General features: G+C 42.6%; 1 protein-coding gene across 5 annotated transcripts; it reads left to right on the top strand.

Moving 5' to 3' along the window:
• Positions 1 to 1,281: 1,281 nt before the first annotated feature.
• Positions 1,282 to 25,545, top strand: LOC308116822 (zinc finger protein aebp2-like; the record flags this gene model as incomplete). Of its 5 annotated transcripts, none has more annotated exons than XM_080475243.1 (9): positions 1,282 to 1,835; positions 2,801 to 3,011; positions 4,833 to 4,940; positions 5,047 to 5,233; positions 6,835 to 6,959; positions 13,173 to 13,240; positions 22,427 to 22,540; positions 23,634 to 23,663; positions 24,887 to 25,545. In XM_080475243.1, the coding sequence occupies exons 1-9, from the start codon at positions 1,336 to 1,338 to the stop codon at positions 24,981 to 24,983; spliced, it is 1,440 nt and encodes a 479-aa protein (XP_080331369.1). In that variant the 5' UTR covers positions 1,282 to 1,335. The 5 variants fall into 5 exon arrangements, 4 of the variants coding, with proteins under 4 accessions (XP_080331369.1, XP_080331370.1, XP_080331371.1 ...); XM_080475244.1 differs by having other exon boundaries at positions 1,295 to 1,835; positions 25,242 to 25,545; XM_080475245.1 differs by lacking the exon at positions 24,887 to 25,545 and having other exon boundaries at positions 1,295 to 1,835; positions 23,634 to 23,702.
• Between the last annotated feature and the right edge of the window lie 845 nt (positions 25,546 to 26,390).

Genomic DNA, 26,390 nt, shown 5'->3' with positions numbered 1-26,390 from the left:
TATTAGAATAAAATAATACGTGTCACTATAATTACCCCCAAGTGTCACATTTAGTTGATTTTACCCTGTTGCACATGAGTCTCACACTACCAATGACAGCATTAATGGCTTGAGCAGTACCAAGATATTTTATATTATCTATTATGAGCACCCTGTTAGACACACACACACACACACACACACACACACACACACAGCATGATGACATACAACACATGGACCACACAAAGGACACAAATAAGAAGAACATTATAAAAATTTTAATCTGTATTTAATCCTAACTTGACTCACAGTCTTCGACTGGCTACTTTAGATCAGACCAAGACCTGGTATTTTTAATTCACACCTGGATTATTACAAGAACAACAGCTGGATTGTAAATCTAAACCTGGATTGTTTAAGAAGAAAAAAAAAAAGACCTCGTCTCTATCTACTGGGCTTTAAAAAGTAGTCCCACATTCTTTAAACCAAATTTTGCACAGTTTGAAACATGAAGATTCACCAAACCACATCTGGATGATTATAAACAGGCCTAGATTTTTACTTCAGACTTGAACTCTTTGAACTGCACTGAGGTTTTCTTTTATACCAAACCTGAATTATTTACCAAGACACACTAAAATGAGCCTGAGTTACAGCCACAAACAAACGGTGGACACGTGAATCAGGAATCCGTGGTTAGCGCTCTCTCCTCACAGGGACCATGTCATAGGTTTAAATACTGGCCAGGTCTTTCTGTGTGAGGTTTGCGAGTGTGTTGCGTGAGTTTCCGTGGGGTACTTCAGTTTTCTCTCAAAAACATGCATGTGAGGTTGAATGTTGACCTTAAATTGACCCTGGGTGTGACAGAGCGTGTGTGGTTGTCGTGTCTGTGTGTTTGCCCTGTGATGCACTGGTGACCTGTCCGTGGTCTCGCCTGCCCCTCGTCCATAGTTAGTTAGGATTCCAGCGCCTTGAGACCCTAAAACAGTTTAGAGGATTGATGAGGAATGATGCATCAGACAAATATCCTTGTTCTTTTAAGTGCATGACTACTGACGTAATGTTTACATTTATTTAAATATAAATGCTGTAATAAAGCATTAAATCCTCTGTGAGCTTGCATCGGTAATTAGACAGACTTGTATTGTCTTACTAGTTGCTCTCTGGCTGCAGACTCATTGAAACGAAGTGATTTACAGAAACACATGGAAAGTTGGATGGACGTCGGCTTCTCCTCCTCGCGCCGCCTCCGACCAATCAGATAGCGGGCTGTGTGTTGGGCCCCGCCCTCCTCCTCACGGGGCATGACTGAGTTGTACGGCCAGGAGTGTCCTCACGTCGTCCGCCGTTGAAATGGCTGCTGAGGCCCCGCAAGAGACTCCAGCACCGAGCGTGGAGAGCGACGCGCCGCCGACGGAGGTAACCGAGGAGAAAGAACAGGGCCCCGCCGAGCAGGAAGCCCCGCAGGCGGGCTGCAGCGTAGAGCCGAAGACGGAAGAGGTGGAACCGAGTGCCGGCGAAGCGAAGCCCGCTGCAGCGGAGGACAAGGCCGCGGCCGAGGCGGTGACGGACGGTGCTGCCGCGGCAGCCCCGGAGGAGCCGGAGCTCAAACCGGAGCCCGACCAGAGTCCCGGGGAAGGCAGCAGCGACCCCGCCGGGGGTAATGCGGTGAAAGAAGCCAAGGAGGAGCCCGCGGAGGAGGGTCGGTGTGCGGCCATAGACGAGAAGAGCAAAAGTGAAGATGGAGAGAAGAGCAGCAGCGGAGGCGGCGAGCTGGGAGACAAGAGGCGGCCGAGTGTGGAGATCTCCTCCTCGGATGGTGAACCGCTGAGCCGCATGGACTCGGAGGACAGGTCGGTGGGAGAACAGCAGCTGGTTGATGAGCATGCAGCAGCTGCTGACAGGTGGCAGACATCCTGCCACATCTGTGATAGAGAACGCGATCAGAACTGCCAAATAAGCCCACAGTTAGTTCTAAATGAACGTTGCATGCATGCAGATTGATGATCCATATGCAAGCTCAGACGTGCTTGAATGGTCTTATAATTGTTTTCTCCTTTATTTGCATTCGGAAGCTTTAATTCGCTTCAGATCCCTGCAGTGCAATGCAGTGTCCAGTTTTAAATCTCTTCTCCCTACTGCAACACATCACATTTTGCCCTCAGCAAGCTTGTTGCAGAACTTCATTTTTGTTGTGGACAACACTGCATGATTGAAACCTGTATGAAGAGTTTCTGTCAAGAGACTGCCCTCCCCACACATTTCTGATTTGCATATTGGACCATGTTTGTCTTCCATGACAGTGGCTGCAATTCATTTAACTTGGAGCTGTGAGAAAGCCTGCAGGTCCCCGCTTCAAGCTAAATATGACCGAGAAGCCAAACCCTTCAGGACAACCTCAGAGTAGGTAAAGCCTGGACCCCAGGTTTGAGAACCAACGTTCCAAACTATTGAGTGTAGTTTGCAGCTTGTTGTGGAAAATGACTCCTTCTTTTCAAGGGAATTTAATCCCAATGGGAAGAAAATGTGAAAAAATCGCTGCTACATAAATCAATCAACACAAGCAGAGAACTAGATATAGACCGGGATCTTGACGGTGTTGTCCCAATAAGATCAGTGTTAGAATTGGTCTGATGCGAGTCAAAGTGGCAGGCGTGGAAAATCGGTTGCAGCCTGGAGGCTTACACGGTTTGTGACTATCTAATGTGGCAAGTAATATCTGCACCTGTTCTTTTTGTGACTGTGCTGAGCTGTGTTTAACGCCTGCGTTACTGCGTCCCCCTTCCCTCTGTCGTCCTCTTCCTTCTCCCCGCCTCAGTATCAGCAGCACCCTGATGGAGTTGGAGAGCACAGTGTCCAGCGGGCGCTCCACCCCGGCCATGATGAACGGACAGAGCAGCGCCAGCTCCTCTGGGACCAAGACACTGGCCTACCCCTGCTGCTGGGACCTCTGTCCACAGTGCTTCAACTCCAGTCCCGACCTGGCTGAGCACATCAGGGGGATTCATGTGGACAGGCAGAGAGGAGGGGTCAGTAGGCTTCCTCTTTGCTCAGTCTGACATGTGGCCTGGTCTTCTTGGGTCTCCTGGAGATGAAACTTCACGCTAAAGCTGCAACAAACAATATTTCTTGTTTGCATTTTTAATTATCGTTGTATTATAAGCTCAAAAGCCTGAGGTGACGACTGAGATGTAAAATTTGGTTGCCAATTAAACTAATAGAAATCCTCCTTGCCAAAATAGCTATAGATAATTGAACAAACTGGACAAAAAACATGTTTTTGAAGCTGGAAACACCTGAAAACCGTTTTGTCAAACTAGAAGCAAAAGTTGGCAACGCTTTCCCGCCCTCCTCTTTAATCAGTTCTGGTTGTTTAGTGAAAATGCAAAATGCTACATTTGCTCTTTTTAGTCGATCTTCTGGAATTTCAGTTTCTCAGAATATCGACTAAACACTTCATTGTTGCTGCTCTCTGTACGATGGCTCTGAAGTGCTGGCAGACATCCTGACCACTGTCATCTCAAAAAATGGATTATTTCTGGTGTTATAATTGCACATTGATGTTACTTTACAACAAATCGATTCATCTTCTATACAGCTTTATTTAACTGCAGGTTGAGGGGGGCAGGAGGTAATCCCAGCTCACACGGGGCATCTGCAAGTTCAGTCCATTACAGGACCAACGCAGACAAACCGAGACATTCATATGAACAACTCTATAGTTCCCCATTCATTTCATACATGTTTCAATATTCAAGAGTTGGTTCCACCTGATGTACAATTATGCATTAAAGTGTGCTAGTTTGGATATCTTAAAGGTGAAATGTATGATGACTAATGGGAAAAAGTCATCAAACACAATGCACCGCCATGGTGCTGGGTTATGTGACACAAGTCCAGTCTGACCTTCCTCCTCGGATTTCTGCCCTCTGTACCACCTGATGGTGTATTAATGGTTTACCTGCAGGTGCACAGTATTTTAGATTGACGAGGAAACCTAACAATGACAGCATTTGGCTCCATCAGGTTTAGTACTGCGCCCGATGAAAAGACTGCAGTGACTAACCACTGCCACCTATAAAGCAAATTTGCAGTTCGTTATGAATATTGTTGTACTTTTAAACTATTCAAAGCGGCAGCTCAGTCTCTGAATGGGTACATAATTGACCATTTGTGTTGAATTCCACAGATCGCCTGCTCCCCGGAGGCCTTTTAACTCCCCTTGTAAGCGGCAGTTTGCTTAAAAATATCAGTCAGCATTTTATCAGCCATTAGATGACAAAGCTAATAGAGACATTTATTAGAGGGACATATATCATTTATGGAAAAAACAGACGGACGGGTTTCCCATTCCAAATCCCTTTTTGACAAATGGATCACCTGTAAGGCCAATTCTTTAAGATTTCCCCTCTGAGCAGTTTGTGTGTCGTCTCCACATGACAGTAGAAGTCAGAATGAGTCACCGATGTAATTTGAAATATTTCGCTTTCTTGTCAAACCTTATTCAGTTTCTTAAAATTGCAGTATCCTTCTCAGAAGCACTGATATGATTTCTGGCTTTTGAATGTCATTTGTGTAGGAAGTTGTAAGATGTGAGGTCTTTGTTTTGTCATTTTGGCGGTCCATTCCTCCTCCTCGTGTCACCGTCTGGCACATCAAGATCACCTTATAAATTACATTGCTTGCATGACATCTTTGATTCTCATCAATAGTCTTCGATTTTATAATGATATTCTTTTTGAGGGACTGACTTACACTGCAGTCTGCACTCTTGTTTAACGATGCGTCTTATCTTTGCCAACTGTGCCCTCTGACATGATCATGTTCATGTCCGTCTTTACGTTCCTCAGGTGTTCGTTTGTCTGTGGAAAGGCTGTAAAGTGTACAACACACCGTCCACCAGTCAGAGTTGGCTCCAGAGACACATGCTGACCCACAGCGGAGACAAACCCTTCAAGGTCAAACCCACCGTGCCCCCTTTCTGCTCCTCGCTTCACGCTCTGCTCGTCCTCCGGGTCGTAATATGCACAAGTAGACCAATCGGTGTGTGTTTCTCTGCTGTAGTGTGTGGTCGGCGGCTGCAACGCCAGCTTTGCCTCCCAAGGAGGCCTGGCTCGCCATGTGCCGAGTCACTTCAGCCAGCAGAGCTCCTCCAAGATGTCCAGCCAGGCGAAACTCAAGGAGGAGTCGCCCTCCAAGGCTGGACTCAACAAGAGGAAGAAGCTCAAGAACAAACGCAGGTGCTCCCTACGTACGTACCTAACAGGCACACAAACTACTTGTACACTACAGTGTTTTCTTCTTCTGTCTGTAACCCAGGTTTCAGGGACCGTGTAGGTTGCTTCCTGTTGGCCGGTTTTTGCGTCACACAGCTGATTCTGAGATTCATTTTGTGGTGTTTAATTCTTGAGATAAGATAATGGCATCTGAGAAAAAGTGGATTTTTTTTTGTGTGTGAGAACATTTCCAACCATAGATCAGTGAAATCTTAGAACCTTAAAGAGGAAACCCGTCGCTCGTCGCTATTTGAATGAGCATAACTCTTTGTTCTTTGGTTTACATTGTATTTCAGTAAAAACCTAAATGTACTTTAAAAGGTTTAGAATGTGACTGAAGTACTGATTGGGTGAACTTATGTCATAGTTTGCCTCGACACGATGCGAGGAGCAAATGCAGAAGTCAAGCTTAAAGAAAACTTAACGTAAAACTTCTGTCATATTGTACTAAAATTTAGTAAAATGTTCTGCCGTTAACCAGTTCATCGGACAGTAGTACTTTGTGGAACCATGTCTCAGTTTAGGGCTTCTCTAAAATCCAATTGATGAAATTAGATTTCCGTTGTAACAGAGTTTAATATGTTGACATATCAAGACACAATTTCTTTCTTTTTTTTCATTGGCAAGTTCTAACATATGAGAATATGACTCACAATGAGAAATCTACTGAAAACAAAACCATTCTTAAAGTGATAAAAGCAGTTCAGTAGATCAGAGAATAACAGATTTGTATCTTCTGAACAAGTGTGATTTAAATGACAAGTGGCCAGTCAGTGATTAAGTTCCTCAGTTTGGTTGATATCAAAAATGTAACTTGAGTCTCTCTTTTTTTTGTTTAACTTTATATTTAAAGATAATTAGCATTTCCTCATATTAGTTCAGGAGCAACATCAGGCACTCTCTTTGACCAAGAAAAACCTATATTCACTTTTAATGAACTTATAAAAAATCTATAATGAACAACCTGATATTTGTTGCAAGTTGGACTCCTACTTGTTTATGATTTCTGCAGCCGTTCACATGCATATTTCCACAAACTCTTCCTCATGGTATGATGCATGAAAACTAATGTTACTTCACTACCAGCAAAGAAGGGAGCTTTCACTCCTCTTTTAGAAGCTCTAACGCCCTCTACTGTTCAGATCTGTGCATCAGCGTTGCCTCATGTACACTACTGTACGTGAAACAGTGCGACCCCCGGGGAGTCCTAATATTTGACTCTCTTGATCTAATAGGAATATTGCAGTGGTTATTGACGTGTATAACGACATCACATTGCCATTGTTGGTATTTGCTTGAGTCGTTCATCCTGCAGAAGCTCAAATAGAAACTAAATGTTGTCACATTCAACTGGAAACATTTAGATTTAGTAATGCAACATTTGTTTTCCATGTAAGATTTGTATTTTTCCATGATTAGATGATTCTGCTGCAGTCGTGGTTTGTTGCAGAAAGCCATGGTCTTATTTTTCTGATTCATGTATTTTTTTTGGGAGGGGGGGGGGGGGGGGGGTGTTTTCTCAGTAGGGTCTTTGATATTGAAATGTTTTTTCAACTTTTGCCTCTCTCCCCTCCAGCGAGGCCCCACGACTTCTTCGATGCCCAAACTATGGATGCTATCCGCCACAGGGCCATCTGTCTTAACCTCGCCACCCACATTGAGAGTGTGGGCAATGGCCACAGTGTTGTCTTTCACAGTACGGTATGTGCTTTACTTCTGCATGTCTGTCTGTCTGCTTCCACTTTAATGGCCTTAAACACAACAGGAGGGATTCCGACGGAAAGAATCAGACGCATTTTCAGTGCTTGGTGTTGACTTTGACCAAAAGATCCGCGTGTTTTGCTGTTCCAAATATGCATCGTGCTATGCAAAGAGAACCATCTTTTATGGATGATGGAGAATAAGAATTGTCCGTCGCTCATGCAGTCATTGTGCAAATTATCCTGAAGAAATAGTTGTATTATTCTGTGAAGCTGTCAAATCTGCGTCACCAGTCATCAGTAACGCACCTTTTTTCCGATTCAAACCGTCAATCAAACATGGAACAAAGCCTCTCGACTTCAAAGCATTTTTCGCTGTAAGTTCTACCCTCTCTATTATCACTTGGAGATGGTATCACACGTGAGCCGAAGAAACTGCAGACATACTGTAGCTGTCAGGACGCGTTTCTTAATACACTGCAAACAACTTCTAAACTTCACACAAGATCAGCCATGGAACAGATTTCCTTCATAGATGGGGAAGCTGTCTGGCTTCACTTGGCAAGAAAAACACAAATCTGTCAGACTTATTCTTCACTCTCATCTTAATCACAATCTATACCTCTCCGGGGAGATTAGAAATGCTCAGTTGTTGCCACATATGTGCACCACTTTTTTTGTTTAGTTTTCCTTCCAGACAACAGGGGGCATGGAAGAGTCACTCTTTGAACGGCTGCCTCCAATCATCTGAGCGGATTTTTTATTTTTTTTTCCCCCCCTTCCTGCTTTGCACTCGGATTGAACCTGTAGAAACGCCTCTGGGCCTGATGTTGTTTTTCTTTGAATCAGGCTTCACAGGAAAGACAATTGAATTGTTTTGATGTGATGCTGTGTGGTCCATTGTGAGCCCGACACATGATTCATTATAAATGAACTGTAAAGTGCCTTTGCACCTTCACATGGAAGACGCATCGGAGCACTCACAGGAAATCCTTTTTTTTTTTTTTTCCCAGGAAAAGATTTTCCTCTGTACTTTCTCATGACAATATTGTCAACATCCGAGTGGTGTGGATTAATTATTGAAGGTTTCTCACCATAAAGACACGTTGTGTGTGAATGGAAGATTTTTATTTTTATGAATCAATGCTGTTGATGTAGAGTTCCACCAGGGAGCAGTCTGTCCCTGTTTAAGACTCTCATATTAAATGAATGTTTTGGTTATTTGAGGTTTTTTTTTTTTGGGAAGCTGGGGAAAAAAAAAAACTTAAATTCATCTGCTGATTTCCGATCCTTTCCTATATTATTAGTTTTTCAACCATCTTGATCACTTCCATCGGAGCAAAGTCTTGCAATGCATTTCACAAAGCAGCCCCGTTTAGTGGCGTTCTTTACTTGAAAAATGCGCTCTGCGTTACCTGCAGCAAGCATGTCGTTGAGAACAAATTTCCCTTTCATGTTTTCCCTGCAGTGAGAAACCAAAGTCATAAATTATACATTTCATGAACTGTACTACTATGGCATGCTGCCACTGTCCAACCAAGCAGAAACAATAGATTCATCTACATAATTCAACCTCAAGATGAAAGCAAAACCTTCTTTTAGTGCTTGACATATGGATGAAGCCACGTTAACCACATTAGCATCTGAAAATACAATCATGCATATAACAGGATACTTTCCCGGGAAGAACATCCTCCGCACTGTACTGTACTTCTGCACGGTCTTCAGGGTCACGGGGGGCTGGAGCCAATGCCAGCTGACTAGATCACCCAGCGGACAGGTCACCAGTCCATCACAGAGAGACACAGTCCTATTTGAAGACGCTAATTCACTTAATGCACTTAGTATTGGTAGAACTGCACATAAATGAACAGAATCCCACAAGATGACAGCCCAGTACCGCAAGGTGTATGTACAACATAGTTAATTATTGTGACATTAATATGTGAGACTGTAGTGTCTCCTCTGAGCTGGATTACATTACATTAAGAGGTGTTATTCTTGCAGCTACCTCCTCCATGTACATGATATAATTATATTATTGAACACATCAAGTCTGTCAAAGAAAAGAGCAATGAGATAAAGAATAGCTATTGAAATCAATCTCACGGTCACACTCACCGTCAGCAAAGCAAGACATATAAAAAGTTTGTCCGTGATAGTGGCTTAAAAGCAGATGAAGGGTTCCTCGGGGAGGTTGTTCCCAAGTGGAGCGTAACAAACGCCTGTTAACGTCACGCTGAACCATCTCAAGCAAAGTTCAACATCATTACAAAATATACTGTATGTCACAGCTGCTTACTGGATCACACAAGTTTGTACAAGTGTGCGTAACAAAGTGGTCCGTGGGTGTACGTCACATTGCATATGCATCCTTCCTTCCATCTTCACTGCTGTGTCCAGTTTAGGGTTTCAGGGCCAGTTTCAGGGTCATTACACAAAAACAATTATTGTTCGATCTGGTCAGAACGATCCCACGGTGAATCTAAAAGTTTTGTTGTCAAGCAGCAAATCAAGGTCAAGTTTACCAATAAGGTTTAAGTGTGTAGATAATTTACAGCATGCGCAAAGGGTCGATCACATTTCCACAACTAAATGAGCGTTCTTGAAAATGTAGCATGCGGTTTAACACAGACTCACTGTTGCTTCTCTTCATGTTTAAGAGCAATTATAGTTTTGACGTCAGTGCGATCCTCACTGCAGTATTACTCTGTTAGAACAGCTCCATTCAGCGTTTTTCTGCTCCGCTTATACAAACCTCAGCTGCTCGGCGGCAGCCAGGAATTTGAAAACCAAAAAAAAAAAAGCAAGAGAGAAGACGAAGATAAAGCTTGGGAAGAGGTTAAGAGAGGTAACTGCATACTTGGACACAGACTGAGGAGGAGGAAGAGCCCAGTCAGAGGAGGGAGAGGAGAGAACAGGGAGGGAAGGGGTCACGTGAAGGTTAGGGTCATGGAATCGGAAGGAGATCTGGCCAGTTGGGCATGCGTTCTTGTTTTCCCTAATCTCTGGAGGATTGTGGTGGAGGACTGCGGTGCTGCTCCAGACCCTTAGCCCCCAGTGGACCCTCCCCGGCCCGGGGAGATGGAGCAGAGCTGTGGGGGTTCTGTGGAGCTTGGCCAGCGGGTCTGCTGACCCGCCAGAGGAACTCAGTCATGTTTATGATGGGATATTTTTGTTATTGCACCGATCTGCGTCATCCACAGCTTGACCCCCCCGACACCAGACAGGCACCCCCTTTTAGCAGGCTTCGTTCAAACTCTCACTCTCCTCCAACCCCTTTGTACCGCCCTCGCTTTCCTACATGGAGGATTAAGATCTGCCCCTTGAAGCACAAACCGCCATCATCAAACCACTCGCTTCGCAAATCACTTCATGCTGCTTAATCGCAAGCCGCTTTCTTTATCCTCTGCCTTTGCGTACGTAGCCATCGCCCTTTCAAGTGCTGCTCTGACTTGTGACTGTTCACCAGGTGCTTTGAGGAGCCCGAGGACCCGGGTTAACAGCTATGCATTTTTAATTAAATGGGCAGTAACGCGGCCGGCTGCTGTGCCGGGTTTCACCCCGAGGGTCTGAGTCTACTTGTGTGAAGGCCACTGCAGCCGGCACAGCCGAGCCTTTTGTTGTCTCCCAGTGAGAACGTGGCGTTTCTCCTTCGTGTGGACGAACTGAGTCAGCGAGCCAGCAGATAAAGGTGGAGCCAGATAAGCCAGAACAAAATGAGATACAATGGCAATTTATGAGGTGAGAGTCAAAGCTCTGGAAAGTTTTTTTTTTTTTTTTTTTTTCATTCGCTCATTCTCTAAAACAGTACTTTCCCTGTTTTTTTTTCTTTTCTTTTTTTTATCAGTTCCTTTGAAAATACTTCTCTGACCAAACCAACCAAAAGGTTCATTTTAAGTGACACACAAGTGCAGCTACCTTCAGATTGCCTCTAAAAGGATTGGGAGGACCAACAAACCCAACATACATAAGCAATAGCCTTCAAATTAAAAGCATTTTTCAGTTTCCCCGGCCTGCTCTAGATTGTAGTAAGTATGTTATCATGGTTTGTTTGATATATGCAAATCTTATGTCGAAAACCTCTGAATAGGAAAAGCCTTTGGCTCATTTTGGGAACGATATCTAAAGAATTGTCAAATTAATTACATTTTAAATGTTTTTTTTTTTTTATTAAGTTTAACTTTTGCTGAAGTTGACTTAATTTCTTGTGCTAAGCTTCTGTAAGGTTTTATAGTGATTAAAATCAAATGGCAAAAAATACAGTTCTTATATTGAATGCTGTCAATCAAACCTACAAAAGGAATGAATTGACTGATTCTAAACCAACTTTAAAAAGTATTACAGTTTCAAGTACAATCTGAACCACTTCAACACCGGTCCAAATGGGCAACCTGGAACCAGACTGTTTGTTTTTCAGTCTAGTTTTTGCAAGACTGCAGGGTAGGTGACATGATGTAAGCAGGTCTTGCCTGCATATTCACAAAGATCACATTGACCCTTTATTTGAGAAAGCGTGGACTTCATTGTTGGTCCAGTTTCCTGACTTTGGAAGTTGTTGTTTCTTTCTGACCTCAATAACTCATGTTGCTTTCCATTGGTCTTGTTTATTTCATCAGTAAGACTGCAGGCAGGTGTTTATGTGGCTTTTTCTTTTAGTTCGAAATTGGTTTTTGTTTGTTTGCCACGTCAAACATGTACGACACGTCTTGCCTCGACCTCACGAATTTGGGTAGAAAGAATTGAACATCCTGCACTTTAGTCAGTTTCATCATTCCTGCTCGTACAGCTGCTTTGCTCTCTCTTCTTGTTTTAATGCCTGAACACTTTATTACAGCCAAGAAGCAACATTTGCCAACTCGGCTGCGATTTGCAAAGACGCTTGCAGACAAATGTGAAGGATCTGATCCAGCAACAACACAAGTCATTTCTGCAAACCTCGCCTAAATATTCCTTAAACACAAAAAAAAAAAAAAAAAAGTTAATCAGTCTGAAACTCGACATGTTTGTGTCCCGTTGGCCTTTCTCTAAACTTCAGCCAGACAGCTAAAGAAAATAGACATTTTTTTCAGATGAGCGGCGTGTTGGATGAATGCAGCGACTCAGGCTCGTGAACATGCGAATGTGTGTTTTGCTGAAAGATGAAAAGTTGAGAGGCGCAGAGTGATTCTAGGTCTGCGTCTCTGTGAAGCCTCCTCCCGCCCGTCCTTAAACCAGTTTCCATCAGTCCCACAGCGAGTCCCCCGAGTCAAAGAAATTATTTCAGATATTGGTGTGCGTAAGAGAGAAGTTCTTCACACGTGAGCTCACTCACTCTCCTAAAAACAGACGCTCTCAGAAAAAAAGGGCCATTGACGCAAGAGGTTAGAGATGTGGCTATTTTTGACACTCCTGGTTATTTTTCTAGCTTTTCTTTTCCCCCATGGCAATATTTGTGAATTCCTGACCAGTTTTACTATAAACCAACACAGCATGTTGGGATGTAATGGTATGCATTAACAAAAAGTATTCAGGAAATGTGGTACCATCTCAGCTGTATTTTCTCAAGAAGTAAAGCCTTGGAAGTGTGTGTGGGCCATGTTGGGAGTTCACGATTTGAGTTATTCGAACAGGTAACAAAGGGAGAGTCGACGCGCTGTGGCAGGTTTACTGCGCAGACATCATGACGTCGGGGCAAGTCTCCTCTAAGAGCGTTGAGGTGTAAAGTGTGGAAGCATCTTTTTCTGACACGGCGTGCAGGAGGAGCAGCGGATTGTCGATAAAAGATATTGTCTCGTGTACCACGCGTGTCCTCCTGCCTCTCAAGAATCCAGCGTGCACATATTTACTGACACCATTCGCCATCGCACAGGAACGCTGCACAGGAACGTTCTAGACCTCACTGTGCCTTTGCTTGCATTATTAAGAGTGCTCACTTTGCTTGTTAGTGTAATGATCAGCTTCTATCGCTCAGTAAGATGTTTGAAGCATGTAGCCTCGTTATTCATCAGAGAAACGGGGCCAAGATGAGGACATGTCTTTGAAGCCGGTCTCCACAGACGAGAAAGGATGCTGCAACACGGGCTCAACCTGACACATTTGTGTGAATGTAGCACACCACAAATTGGCTCTAAAGTGGAAAATTACCCGTTAATGTATGCTTGTGTGAATGTCTCTGTACTTACCTTTCCGTGATTAAGCTGATCTGTGTTTTTGCCCGATGGTCTCCGTGCAGGTGCTCGCTAAACGGAAAGAAGGATCTGGAAAGGTGAAGGTTCTTCTCCACTGGACACCTGAGGACATGTTAGTAAAACTTTTCCTCCATTCTAATGTGAATTACAATTAACCATCTTATTTTCCTCTAACTAATAAGAGTAAGAGGAAAAACTGCATGTATGCCTATAAGTGATATTACTCATCAGCCTTAACATCATCGCTCATCTTATCGCTTTTTTTTTTAAATATCCTGCACATATTCAACCACGTAAAGCTTGAACCATTTGCACAAACATTTCCTTTTCGAGCCACGGGGTTGTGTCCATGCATGAGTGTACATCGACGTATGTGTATCTGTCTCTGATAGTTTTACGATTCTCCTCTTCATACAGTTATGCACGCAACATGGGGGCCCTCCTACACATCAGGGCTTCCCTATAAATCTCCCTCTCTTGGCTGATCTAGAATTTGTTGTGGAGAGCTTTTACTCTGTGGGGTTTGGGTGTCCTATAGCCCAGGTCTTCAAAGGAAGCTATCGGATATGTAATTCTGTGTTTCAGCACAGAAATGTCAATCATTGAAAAGGGTGGACGTCAAATGTTTATTTTCCTTTCTGGGTCTGGTGGTGGTTCTTGCCAGAATTCAAGTCAATCCATTTGTTATTTAGTGTGAATTTCACCATAAACAGCTCAAGGCATTTTACTGTCGAAAATGAATACGGAGGAAAGACTCAACAAAATAGTGAAAAGAGAAAAGAATGGTAAAGAGGGAAACAAATAAGTCATTGCAGACTTTATCCCACATCCTGGAGCGTGAGGAGAGAGAGCACAGACTACATTAGATGGAAGAGAACAACACTGTCTCAAAGCCATATAAACGTATAGCAGCTTTATTAGAAGAAGGTTCATCGTAACTTGAGAAAGTGTTAAACAAATGATTGGAACCTGTAAAGCGTGATCCAAGAAGTTAAAACCGTGAGACTCCCAAACTGAACCTGTGAGCTGGTTCCACATTAGAGAAGCCTGATATTCCAAAGCTCAGCCTCCTATTCTAGTTTAGAAACTATAAGAAGTTCTAATGAGTCAGAACTGTGAAAAGGTTTTTGTTTTTTTTTAAATGGAATTTCATGCTTTTAACGTTTTTTTCCCCCGCACATCAAAGTAAAGTTTGCATAATGCTTCCATCATGTTGAGGCGAGACGTCCAGGGTAATAAATGCACCATCATTCAATTTCTGTACCTTTTACACAACAAGATGTGTAAAATGGGCTGATGGAGAGAGCTGAAGACTCACAATGCTCTGTGACTCTCAGCAGTGCTTCTGCTAAAGGGGCAGCTCCAGCCACACTTCCAAGTCTCCCACACTCTCACTAAAAGGCTTGAGTGCACAGCTTCTGAAGATAATCAGAACAGAATGATGAAGAATGAGAGAGAGGGGGAAAGGGTGGAGGAGTTGAGAAATGAAGAACGAGGACGAGAACTGAGATGTATGAATGGCGAAGAGACAGTGGCGGAAAAAAAAAAAAGGTCAGACAAGGTGAAAAGAGTATTATAAAGTAGATGTAATTGATTTGGATAAAATGGCACCGGGGAAAGCAGCCTAGAGGATGCAGCACTCGAGTTGCACCTTTGAGCAACTTTTACCTTTCTCCTGTTGGGTTTGGGCCATTTTTTTTCCTAATCTTTCCTCCACCTCTTCCCCTCGAATCTCTCCGACGCGCCCCTCCAGTCTTTTCCTCACACAGCATGTGGGAGTTTAATCAGCTGCAGAGAGAAAGGAAATATGGGAGAGGCAGTCAAAGTTTGGTGATCAGGGAAGACGTCACAGATTAATTCCAATGCCAGAGACATAGATGGAGAATGATGCTGAGACTCTCGGAGAGATTTAGGCAGAATAGATGAGGAAGTGGTGGAGGAAGAGAGAAATGGAAGTGGGGACCAAATTGCATGTGGGTGTGAGAAATGTGAGGAAGAGGCTGGTTAATCAGTGATTATATGTGGATTCATCCTGAGGGCTCCAAAGCAGTCAGGTGTTCTGTCGACCCACACAGGAGAAAGTCGTTGCTTTACTGAATCGCACAGTTACTGTATGGCTTTTTCAGTTTTGACGCTTGAATTGTACAGAAAAATGTTAGGACGGAAATGTAACGCTTCGTTTTAATCTTCCATGGTGCTGTAGTTATCTTTCAAACAAAGTAAAGTTGACCAGAGAGGAAAGTGTCTGCACAACTATATATTATTAGTTATGGTTGAATTTTGAGGATTTGTAGCGATACAGGGGCTGTTTCATTAGACACCCTTACCTCAGAACGTTATTATCTGGTCATATCCAGCCAACCCTTTAAAGCAGATGGACAATAACACAAAGCAAAGCCGTATTTCATTTGCTGAAAAGACAACTGAGGGGAAGATGACCCAAGAACAAGCAAGAACTGAAGATTGCCACAGTCGAGGGGTGGTAGATCAATACCAGGGATGTCTGTGGCTTCAAGACTTCAGGTTGCCATTGACTGCAAAGGATTTGCAACAAAATATAAAAATTCCAGTTTGGTTTGTCATCTAATCGGTCTAGTTATATAGGGTGTCGGGTAGATATAACTTGTCATCATTTCTACACTCTTCCCCTGATTTGTATAATAATTGCACACATCTTTATTGTTTACACATCAGCTCCATTCTGTTGGCAGACGGAGGCAAATATTGATGGTCTTGACTGTAGTACAGGTTTATCCAGCGAATGAAATGAATTACTGTGGGTATGTCTCATTTTAAAAGAATAATTGTTGGAAATATTCTATTTGAGGTCCAGAAAGCAAAATACTTCTTTTTTTGTTGTTGTTTTTAATGATTCTAATCTGTTAGTTCCTCACTGACAGATTTTATCTACTGCAGCCAGTTAACTTGTTAAACTAAGATTGGCTCCACAGTCAGGAGCAGCATGTGTTCAAGTGCTTTCTAGGTTCCAGAGAGAAAACGGCTGTACAGTTACAGACAGAAAGTCGACATTGTTGTCACTTGAATACTCTGCAACGGAGCAGTAACTAGTTTTCCTCTGTATGCCAACTTCCAGTCTTTCACACAGTATTTAGCCGAGGCCGCCCGGTGTGAGAGGTTTATACAGCGAGGAGGTTTCCAGGCAGAAAGCATGACAGAGGTGTGATGTGGAAGTCATTAATGTTTATGGAAATGCTGGTGTGCTGGCTCACCTGTTCACACAGTCTCACCTCTGTTGTGCCGTTCACAAAAAAAACCTGATGTGAATGGAACTACAAAATGCAGCAGAGCTGGTGATTGCCTTCACCAACCAAAGTTATGTTTTTGTCCGCATGTATTTAGCAGTTTGTATGCATTTTACCAACTTTTTGCAAAAAGTGCTGCATGAAATCTTCAGGATGATTGGTCATCATCCGAGGACCAATCGATTTAAAAATTTGGGATCGATCAGCTCCTGGAGAGGTAAGATATTTCCTCCGTTGTGGACACACTGGAGGTCCGCGGTGCTCTGCCAGTCAGGGCTGCAGCAAGGAAGCCGCCATTAGCCGCCTGTTAGCACACTGCTAACTCTGTAGCTAATATCTTGGTTAGGAAAGTATTCTGAAACACCGTTGTGGGCGAATTAACTCGAGTAGTGGTTTATCTGTGTGCACCTGCTCAGTGTTTCACACAGTGATGTCGCTATCTGACAGGCTAGTGAGCAATGATGTGAGCCAACATGCTAGCGATGCTAACTCGGTTCCGCAAACGTATGTGGTGTTGGCGAAGGTTTGCGCTCTACCGAGAGCCCGTTCTAGTTTGCAGTTTATGGCTCAAACTTGGAGTATAATTTTTCATGGGGAAAAATGGTTGAGTAGGAAATACTAATTTGACTAATTTCAATCCCATGAAGCTTTGCACATCCACCTTCACCTAGAAGCCCACCAGTATTTACAATAGATTTCTTAGCTGGACTATTCAAAGTTGTGGTTCTATTAGAGTTTCTCTTGAAACTGTGAAATCAAAGAAATCCATTCTTCATTCAGAAAGCATTGGAATGCTTTGCATCCATTCACTCACTGCTGCTTACCTAGTTTTTTTTCTTCTTAAGTTAGTTTTAGTTCCAGTCATGCACGTATTGCGCTGGTAAAAACACAATAGATTCATCTTGTATATCTGTTATTGTCCCTTCAGTAACCCTGCACACAACATCTTCAAAATCTGTTTTCTTCATGACTGCAAATCTTCAGACGAGTAGAGATTTTAGTTCTAAACGACAGAACGGTACAATAGCAGTGGATTAGACCGGTTTTTTGTTCTAATCCTGGTAACCTACTTAACCTACTTTTCTTCAAGCATGTTTTCCCTTCAAATGTTGGAATAAAGCTTTTTTTTAAGCATGAAAAGTGAACGTTATTTGAGTGATTTCAACACTCCACTCGTTTCAGTTGCTGCAGTTCTTGAGCTGCAAACTCCGACATCCTCACCTGAGTGATGGACAGAAGCGCTGAGCTGAACTCTGACAGCAGTGAGACGAGGACTGGTTGTGTTCCTACTGCAGTCAGACCTGACTCCATGTTATCCTTCAGATGGCACATTACATGGTGATCATTGAGTCAGACATCAAGTGTCATGACTTTCAACACTGAGGTCAACTCTGTGTGTGTTTGTGTGTTGTGTGTGTGTGGGAAGTCATGTTTATTAAGGCTGGAGCCAACCATTCACATTCAGACTGACACTCATTAACTCCATTTGGATTAATGAGTAACTGATTAAATTGACCCATTCTGTACATGAATTACCCGCAGTTCACAGAGGAAGAGGAGGAGGGGGTGGGAAATGATGGGAGGGAACGATAATTGACATCTATCCTCTGATGGATGGTTGAATAGATTTCCGTGCATGCTGTTGATTGCTGTAGAATAATAAACAGTGGAATAAACTGACAATGAACATCCTGACCCATTTCACCCTCCTTGGCTAGCTGAACAAAATCCTCCACAACATGGGTTGAACCGATCAAACTTCAGACTTATCATTTCCATAAAATGCACCTTGTTTCTGCTCAGAAGGAAAAACAAATCATTAGTTACAAGCTGTCGACACCAATTCAGCTTTCGGAACTTGAGCTCAACAATCTTTTCGTCTGTGAATCATAAGCGGTGTCCATTCATGGTATAAAAATGTGTTTTCTTTTACATGTCTTTCCAATCAGTGATGAGCCATGGTCCACGGCTGAATGCATTTTGAGGAAATAGCTGGAGTAATGCTGTCTTAGCTCTATATATGGTCATTTTTTGTTTGTTTAATTGCATTCCTGTGGTGGGAATGCAAAAAAAACCAAAACAACATGGTGTTCGTCACTTTGTTCTGCACCATAAACATTTCCATAAGAAGTGAATCAAAGCAGAAGAAATGCATGAATGACACAAAAGCTGCTACGTTTTTTTTTAATTTTTTTTATTGTTATAAGTATTTTTTTTCTTATCACGATGTCACAGACAGCAATATTATTATCCCCAACCAACATTGAATGTTGCCTGGGGTGCAGTATGTAGAATATAAGAAATGCAGCTTTTGTCCAGTAGGCAGTATAGGTGAAGACTGTTGGACCTCGTTGGTCTTCAGTCCCAGTGAGTGATGACCAGGAGCTCCAGCCTCTGATGTGGTTTATCTTCGGTCTGTATTTTTTTTTCCCTCCGCCTGAGCTCAGTCTAGATAAAGGATGTCAAACATAAAGCCCGTGGGCCAAAACAAGGCCGCAAGAGGCGCCAATCCGGCCAAATCACCGAGCAAATTGTAAATATTTCAAAGAAAATGTGCTTGACACTTATCATAGATGCTGGATTTCCAAGGTTGGACAAGTTAGCAAGCGAATGACTGTACCAATAACTCCAACACAACACAGACATCAGCTTTTTATTTTAAAGCTTTATACTAAGAAATGTGCGTACTAGACTTTTCCTAGTTGTCGGCAGCTGCAGATATCCAGAAGGGAAAAAGCTGTTTCAATCGCATTAATCTCAGAAACTGTAAAACATGCGCATATATTAACTCATTCTTCATTTCTACCTGCGTCGTTCTTTCTCCTGATATGATTCATGATGAAGTTAAGGCAACTTCATGCTCCTCTTTCATGCATGCACCGTGAGAATTAGCATGTTGATTAACATATTATATCAAATGTTTGTAATAAGTCATCAGGCTTTTTTTGCAAGCAGGTACAGATTGCTGATGCTGTGATTATGCTTCAGCACTTTTTCGGCTACACTGAGTTTTCCAGCCTACGAACCAGCTCTCTGAGCTCTGCGCAGTCATGCAGTTTGTCACTGCAGCAGACATTCCTGCTGAGTTCCATATAAAGCCCTTTCATATTTTCTGTGACTTTAATATACACTTTGCTGCGCAGTAATAAACTTATTGCTCCCGTCATCACCGGGTGCTTCAAGGACTGAGGAAAGCCATCACTCAGAAGACACGCAGTCCTCCGGTGGCTTCCTCTGCGCAAGCTTCACTCACAATATACATTTACACTCATAAAGAGGCGAGCCAAGTAACAGTCTCCTCTGGAAAATAAAACAAATCCATTTGTCTTTATTTGGCTTGGTGTGACTGGAGGAGGGCTTTGGGTGGAGTCGTCTTTAGCTCTTTGAAAAAAAAAAAAAGTGTGTGAGGATGAGCAGTTTTTCAGTTCTGCCTTCCTGTTTTTCTCCCACTCATCAGAATATGATCACTCATCGGCAGCACATTTGGTTCGTTGTGTTCACGTATGCTAGAGCACACACACGCGCAAAACGCAAACCCTCTGCAAGTCCTCTTCTCTCATTTGAGGTTTGTTTTAGATGAGGACAGTAACTCATGACTAATCTAAACTTTAAAGTCCCTTCGAAAGAGGCTGTTTCTTGTCTTATACCTGCCTCTTCTCCGCTTCCTCTTTCCTTTCTTGCCTCCATTAAAGGGGATGGAGACACTTTTGGCAAGCGCCTCAGTAAAGAGCAGCAACTTAGATCACACTTGGTTTTTTTTTCCTTTTAACGAAACAAGAACAAAATGTTGCCTCAACCTATCCCTGAACTTTCACAAATTGAAATAATATTTATTTCCAAATTAAGATCACTTCCATGTGGGCATGGACAATTTAGTTTTATTATTTGCATGACTTCTGTGATTTCATAGTAGCTACATGTGTTTTAGTTCATCAATACAAAAGCATTTATTGTTCATTTGTGAATTCAAGTACATTGTGGTTGGATGCACTTTTAGGCAGACCAATACATGTCGACACAAATTTCTGCATCTGGGCTGAATTCACCATCACAATGGATTTGAAAGGAAACAACCAAGATGTGCTTCAGGTGCAAACCTTCAGTTTCGGTGTATTTTCTATGAAAGGTGTAGGAACTACAGTCCATCTTTCCACCTTTTAGCCAGTATTTTCCTGAAATCTAAACATTTTTAACATTTGCTTGATGTTCCTTTGCAGTAAGTGACAGTTTGAAGGCAGACGCTGGGTTTTCTCTTCGACAGCTGTCTTCACTTCCTACTTGGTCTTGGATCATTTTCCTTTTAGTTTTGTCTTCCGCAAAGGAAAAGCAGCGTAATTAGATTCAGGTCAGGTAATTTACTTGGCCATAGCAAACCATTTCCCCTCTTTGCCTTCAGAAACTTGGGTTGTTTTTGCTCTATATGCTTTGTGTAATTGTTGCTCTGCACTGCGAGGCTCCGTCCAACGATTTCTCAAGTATTTTGGCGGAATAGCGCATATAAGATGTGTGTTTCTACACTATTCACCTCATTTGGATTGAAATGCCTCAAATTAAAGTCTTCACTTAAAAAGCAGCATCTTGATTATTTGATTTCAAATCCAGTGTGGTGGTCTGTAGAGCCAAAACTTTAATATATATTTAATCACATTGAGGGGGTGGGAGGGGTGGGTCAAGGGAGGATGTCTGTTTTTAATACGTCAAGCAGTTTGTGCTACATTTTAAAGCATGGAAAGAGTTTTCTATGTAGGCCTGATTGTGATGGGTTATCAGATGTCACTCCACTAAAAAGGTAACTTGGCCATATGTAACAATGGTAACATATGATATTAACATAATTTTAATTCAACACCTCAAGTGTTTGGTTATAATAAACTACAGAGGCTTTAAGGACACTACAGTATTTACTGAATAGGCCTGTCGAGCAAGCGCCATCTTCCAGGCACTTAAGTATGCCATAAAAGGCTCCACGAGCGTGTTGCTTTACATTAGCATGGGTGCCTTTCCTCTTTCCGCTTCCTCTGTCTTTTCCTGACCTTCACTTTGCTGCTTCACGCCACTTTTGTTCTCTCCTGTACTTCACCTCCACCTTTAACTGTAATACATGTGCAGAAGTACCTGCACTGAATGGGCTGACTAGGCATGTGAATGAGTGATTTGGCTGGCCGGCTGCCTGCTTGCTTAACTGCCGCCTGCAGAGTGTGTGTGTGTGCGCGCCTGCAGAGTGTGTGTGTCCGCGTCTCTCGGGGCTCCTGCGATGACGCACATAGTGACGGGGGAATGCTGGGGGTGGAGACGGGGAGGTGGGAGCGGGAGAAAGGAGGGGAAGCGCAGCAGACTTGCTAAGCTCTTTGTTTCTTTCTTCTGCACCTCGACTCGCAGCAGAAACCGCTGTGGGTACAGTGCGGTGCCACCGAGCAGTACAGTACATTATGTGTGTGTCAATCTGAAGACATCAACCCCCTAAACCTTCACTTTGAAGGACCAGTCAAGTTACATGTGCACTGAATCTGATGTTTTAGGTATTATTTGTATGATGAGGATAGATATGGCAGCGTGAATAAAAACAAAGGAACAGCATCTTGCTCTTCAGAATTATTCGATTGCAGAAAAATAACTTATCAGCTAAATTTACTTACATTGAAGCAAAAAAAGGATTTGTGGATACAAAATCTTAAACGTTCACCTTTCCATTGTATAAGAATTTTCCTTGATCCGCCTACATGCACATTCACAATGTCACACCCAGACGATCTGTTCATTCTCAACAGAGGACAGTACATATTGTACATGCATGCCTGCATGTGTGTCGCTGCCAGCTTGTTGATCACGGCCATTATACTCTCGGAAATGTTCTCAGCATTAAGAGGATCTGTTAATGTGTGTGCCAGAGTTATTGAGCCTTCATCTCTCTCATTGAACTTCGCTCTCGCTCCATCCTCCATTTTCCTCTGCGTTGCTCTTGTTAAACCGTGATGGCCTGACCGTGATGTCCTCTCTTTTTCTGTCTCTCTCTGCACGTGTGCATTGTCTTGCAGACTACCTGATGTGTGGGTAAATGAAACCGAGCGATCTCAACTGAAGACTAAAGTGGTGCACTTATCGCAGTTACCACAGGACACAGCCATGCTGTTAGACCCAAACATCTATAGGTGAGTGTGCAGAGATGCTTCCAGCAGCTGTGCATTGACACACAGAGCCATACAGAGATATATACTGATGGATGAACAGCCTTATTGGTCAATAAATGTACAAGACCTTTTGTGGTTAGACTACAAATATGCTTTATTCTGATATTCAATACTTAATAATTTATTGATTGTGGATAAATACTCTTCATTGCACTCAGATGCATTGAATACAGTTCTATGATTTCACTTAAATATATGGAGGACGTTTTCCCCTCTGGTCTCCACATCTGTGTGAATGTACTGAATAAAAGTGGACCTGACAGACTGACTGCTTTTATGAGAAAAACAACTTTATACCAGCAGGTGGTGCCAAATTTGGATTCAAACATTAAATTCTGAAAGCAGAGAGCAGAAAAGACAAACATTTTGTGTGCACACTGTCTACTGTACCTACCTGGTAAAAGAGGTCAACTATTGGGCATCGTCAGACAAACCGCCTTTAATCTAAATCGCCTCTATTTGAACAAAGTTTGGGATGCAACAGAAGCCCAGTTTTTGTATACAGGGCAAACTGTTGCTTGTTGTCATGCAAATGCAACTCCTCAGCTTCTGTTTTTCTCGATCTTTAAGTGTGTCTAAACATGAGCTGAGGTACGATTTGAATCCTGCGCCGCCGTGCAAGGACAGTCATCACAGACATGAAAACAAGGTTAACTTTATGATACCCCATAAAGGGCTGAAAATGAATCCTGAAAGAAGAAGAACAACGTGCCTAAAATAACACCGTGGTCATCTTACCGGAGATATATGGCACACGAGTGTGCTAATCAGCACACAGGCTGAGTGATTTTAATTAGACCTGAAGGCTCAGTAACTGCAGGGGCTGCCTCTGGCCTCTGGTTTCATAGTTGAATATAACCGTCAGCACCCAGCCAATTTATGTCAAGGTTGTCCTATTGCATGAAATCCCCCAAACAAATGTGGTCGTCGATGCATGCGGCAGCGCGTATGGAAGCCTGAACGGACATGATGAGCGGAAACGGAGACATTTGCAGATTACTTTGTTCCATTTGTGTGGAAGTATCACTAACATTTTCCCCTTCTGTGTTTTCAGAGCACTTCCTCAAAAGCGGCTGAAACGCAGGTAAGCCGGGAAACACCCAGCAGCCATAATATTATGACCTTGACAAGTGAATTGTACTGATGATTTTTTTGCCACAGAATTTATTAGTGGGCGGGGTCTATTAGGCAAGATGTTTTTCTCAGCGTTGATGTTAAAAGTAGGAAAAATGGGCAAGGGGGTAATATGAAACGAGCAAGTTTGGCCAGCAGAGCTCAGGATCTATCAGGAGTGGGAAAACATGGAAAATCAGTGACGCAGGCGGGGAGAGAAAACTGGCCCACGTAGTCCAGTCCAACAGATGCTGATTCTGATAGAAAGATGTCAGAGTACAGTCTATCACAATTTGTTGTAAATGGATCAGCATAATAGCGCCAACTTGGATCAGATAGTTATAATGTTGAGATTTATCACTGTGAATTCAGAACTTGGTTCAGCAGATGCACAACTAATTAAAATCTTTTTGATTAAAACCACAAAATCAATGTGACCTATAAATCAGTCAAAAAAAGGTTAATTAGGGTATACTGTCTTACCTTTTAGCTTTTTTTGTCCCCAGTGGGAAAACTAATTTATTGTGTTAAAAGCATTTTCAATAAAGCGTTGGTGTTCACAAGGGTGGAGCAGTCGCAGAAAGCCTTGGGGGGATAAGGGAATGCCTTTTCCCAAGTCCCAATGTATAATATAACTACCAACTATATTTGTAAAAGACACATTTTTAGATCTGGATCTATTGTTTTTGAAATAGAAACAAATTAGGATATGATTAAGTGTCCCCACTTAAGAGCTGCTGGTAATATATGAGAATTGACCAGGTATTTCTAAGTGAAAGCGTCTAACTAGCGTAAGAACCGCTCAACTTTTTATTGCCTGTTGGTCTCAACAGCTGCTAACAATAAATGGGCGTCACAACGTGGTTCAAGCTCTGCAATTCATCCTTCCACAATTTTGAAAACCCTCGCATTGAAGGCAGTATTGCCATTTTCTCGTCGCAGCCATGGTACTTTAAAGATGTCTGAAGTATTTATGTTATAACTTCAGTGTCTTTAATCAGCACAGCTTTAGAAGTTCACGTCAGTGTTGATTCATGTGACACTGACTTCATTCCGGCGTCTTCGCTCTACTGTAAAGCTGGCGCTAGTACACTGTGGCTATCGCACATTCAGAATGTGCATTTTCTTTTGGCCGTGACTTCGATCCAATGATGCCGAGGCAGTGATGATATGGTAATGTTGGTGCATCCGCAGAATCACCCGTGGCTCTCAGACTCCCGTGCCGAAAAAAATCACTGCAGGGGATTACTTATCACCCTCGGTTTCATGGTGCCTGTGGAACACAAGCTGAGAAAAAAAAAAAAAAAGAAGACAAAGTCACGTTTAAGCCACGATTCTTGGCTTTTCTTCATGATTTTTGGACAGTGTTTGTTATTCCATTAATTGCCCTGAGTTCAGTCACAGCTCTGAGAGTGTGATGTGGATGTGAGAGGGAGCCAGCTCACTGTCTGAGCTGCCAGAATCAACCCATTTCTCATATTGTAATCGCCGTGACGACAAACTGAGAACAAATCCTTCTCTGTGTCTTTCTCTCCTGTTTTGTGCTCAGCCTGTAAGGAGTCGTCTGTGGACTTCATACTTGGGGGGGGGGGGGGGGGGATCCTTGTTCATAGGAGGTTTATCTGTATGGAATGAGAGGCACTTCGTCTGTCTCTGCCGAACCGGGGGATGACAGTGGCGCTAAAAGGAAGTGAAACTTGCTATGCTGCACTCCTTTTTTTTTTCCATCTCTTCAAAGTTGTCTCTTCAGAATGACTTTTGTAGCAAACTGTGGTGTAAAATGGGACTGCAAACTTCTTAAGTATTTATTTTATTTTTTTTAAACAAGCACCAAACTTAATTCCCAGTAATGTAAAAAAAAAAAAAAAAATGTTTTGTGTAAGCTTGACAGACAATACTCCATATTTTATAACTGTTTGGTGTAAAATATTTATCAAGATTTATAACTTATTTTTATACATCAATTCTTGTGTAATGTGGATTTTTGTGAAGGTTTTGAATGAAACCGTATTTACTGTGATAATATATGTTAACTGTTACCTGTAGGACTATTGGAGAAACCTCTGGTTGTAAATATGTGGTATTTGACATAATAATGATCCTATTTATACCTAATGAATGCAGTACTGTTAACTGTGTGTATGGCACAGGCCTGACCTGTATTTAATGCAAGTGTTACAGGAGCAATAACTCCACAGGTTCAGTGGGAGGACAGTGAACAAATGATCAAAAACACATACGATTGTATGATATGTATTTTCTGTTCAGATATCGAGGATGCAGGCAGAGTGTGGCTGTTGTCAGCTTTTCCTCCCCTCCGATTGCACAATCGCATTGAAACTGATTTTCCCCTTTCGGCCGAGCACATCTTCTGCTTTCTCACTGATTGGCACTGAATCACATTTTGTAGACACCTTCATGTCTTCACTTTCCAAAAACAATATCTCACTAAGGTTGTTAGTCTCGCTTAATTTGATGTAAAAGTGCAATGAAAATGCAATCTGCCTCACTGTAGGGGGCAGTGTTGTGTACAGGGGGGGGGGGGGGGGGGGGGGGGGGGGGGGGGTTAGATTAATTCTGTTTTTATGAAAATGTATAAGAAAGATAAGAGAGTTAAGATAACATAAATCTTTATTGTCATTGTACAAATCACTCGTCAGTGTGACAGCGCAACAAAATTTTCCCCTCATCCACAGCG

The sequence above is a fragment of the Lipophrys pholis genome (genome assembly GCF_963383615.2).
Source record: "Lipophrys pholis genome assembly, chromosome: 11".
NCBI classification, from domain to species: domain Eukaryota; kingdom Metazoa; phylum Chordata; class Actinopteri; order Blenniiformes; family Blenniidae; genus Lipophrys; species Lipophrys pholis.
Note: the sequence above shows the minus strand (reverse complement) of the source record. Positions and strands in the feature narration are given on the sequence as shown.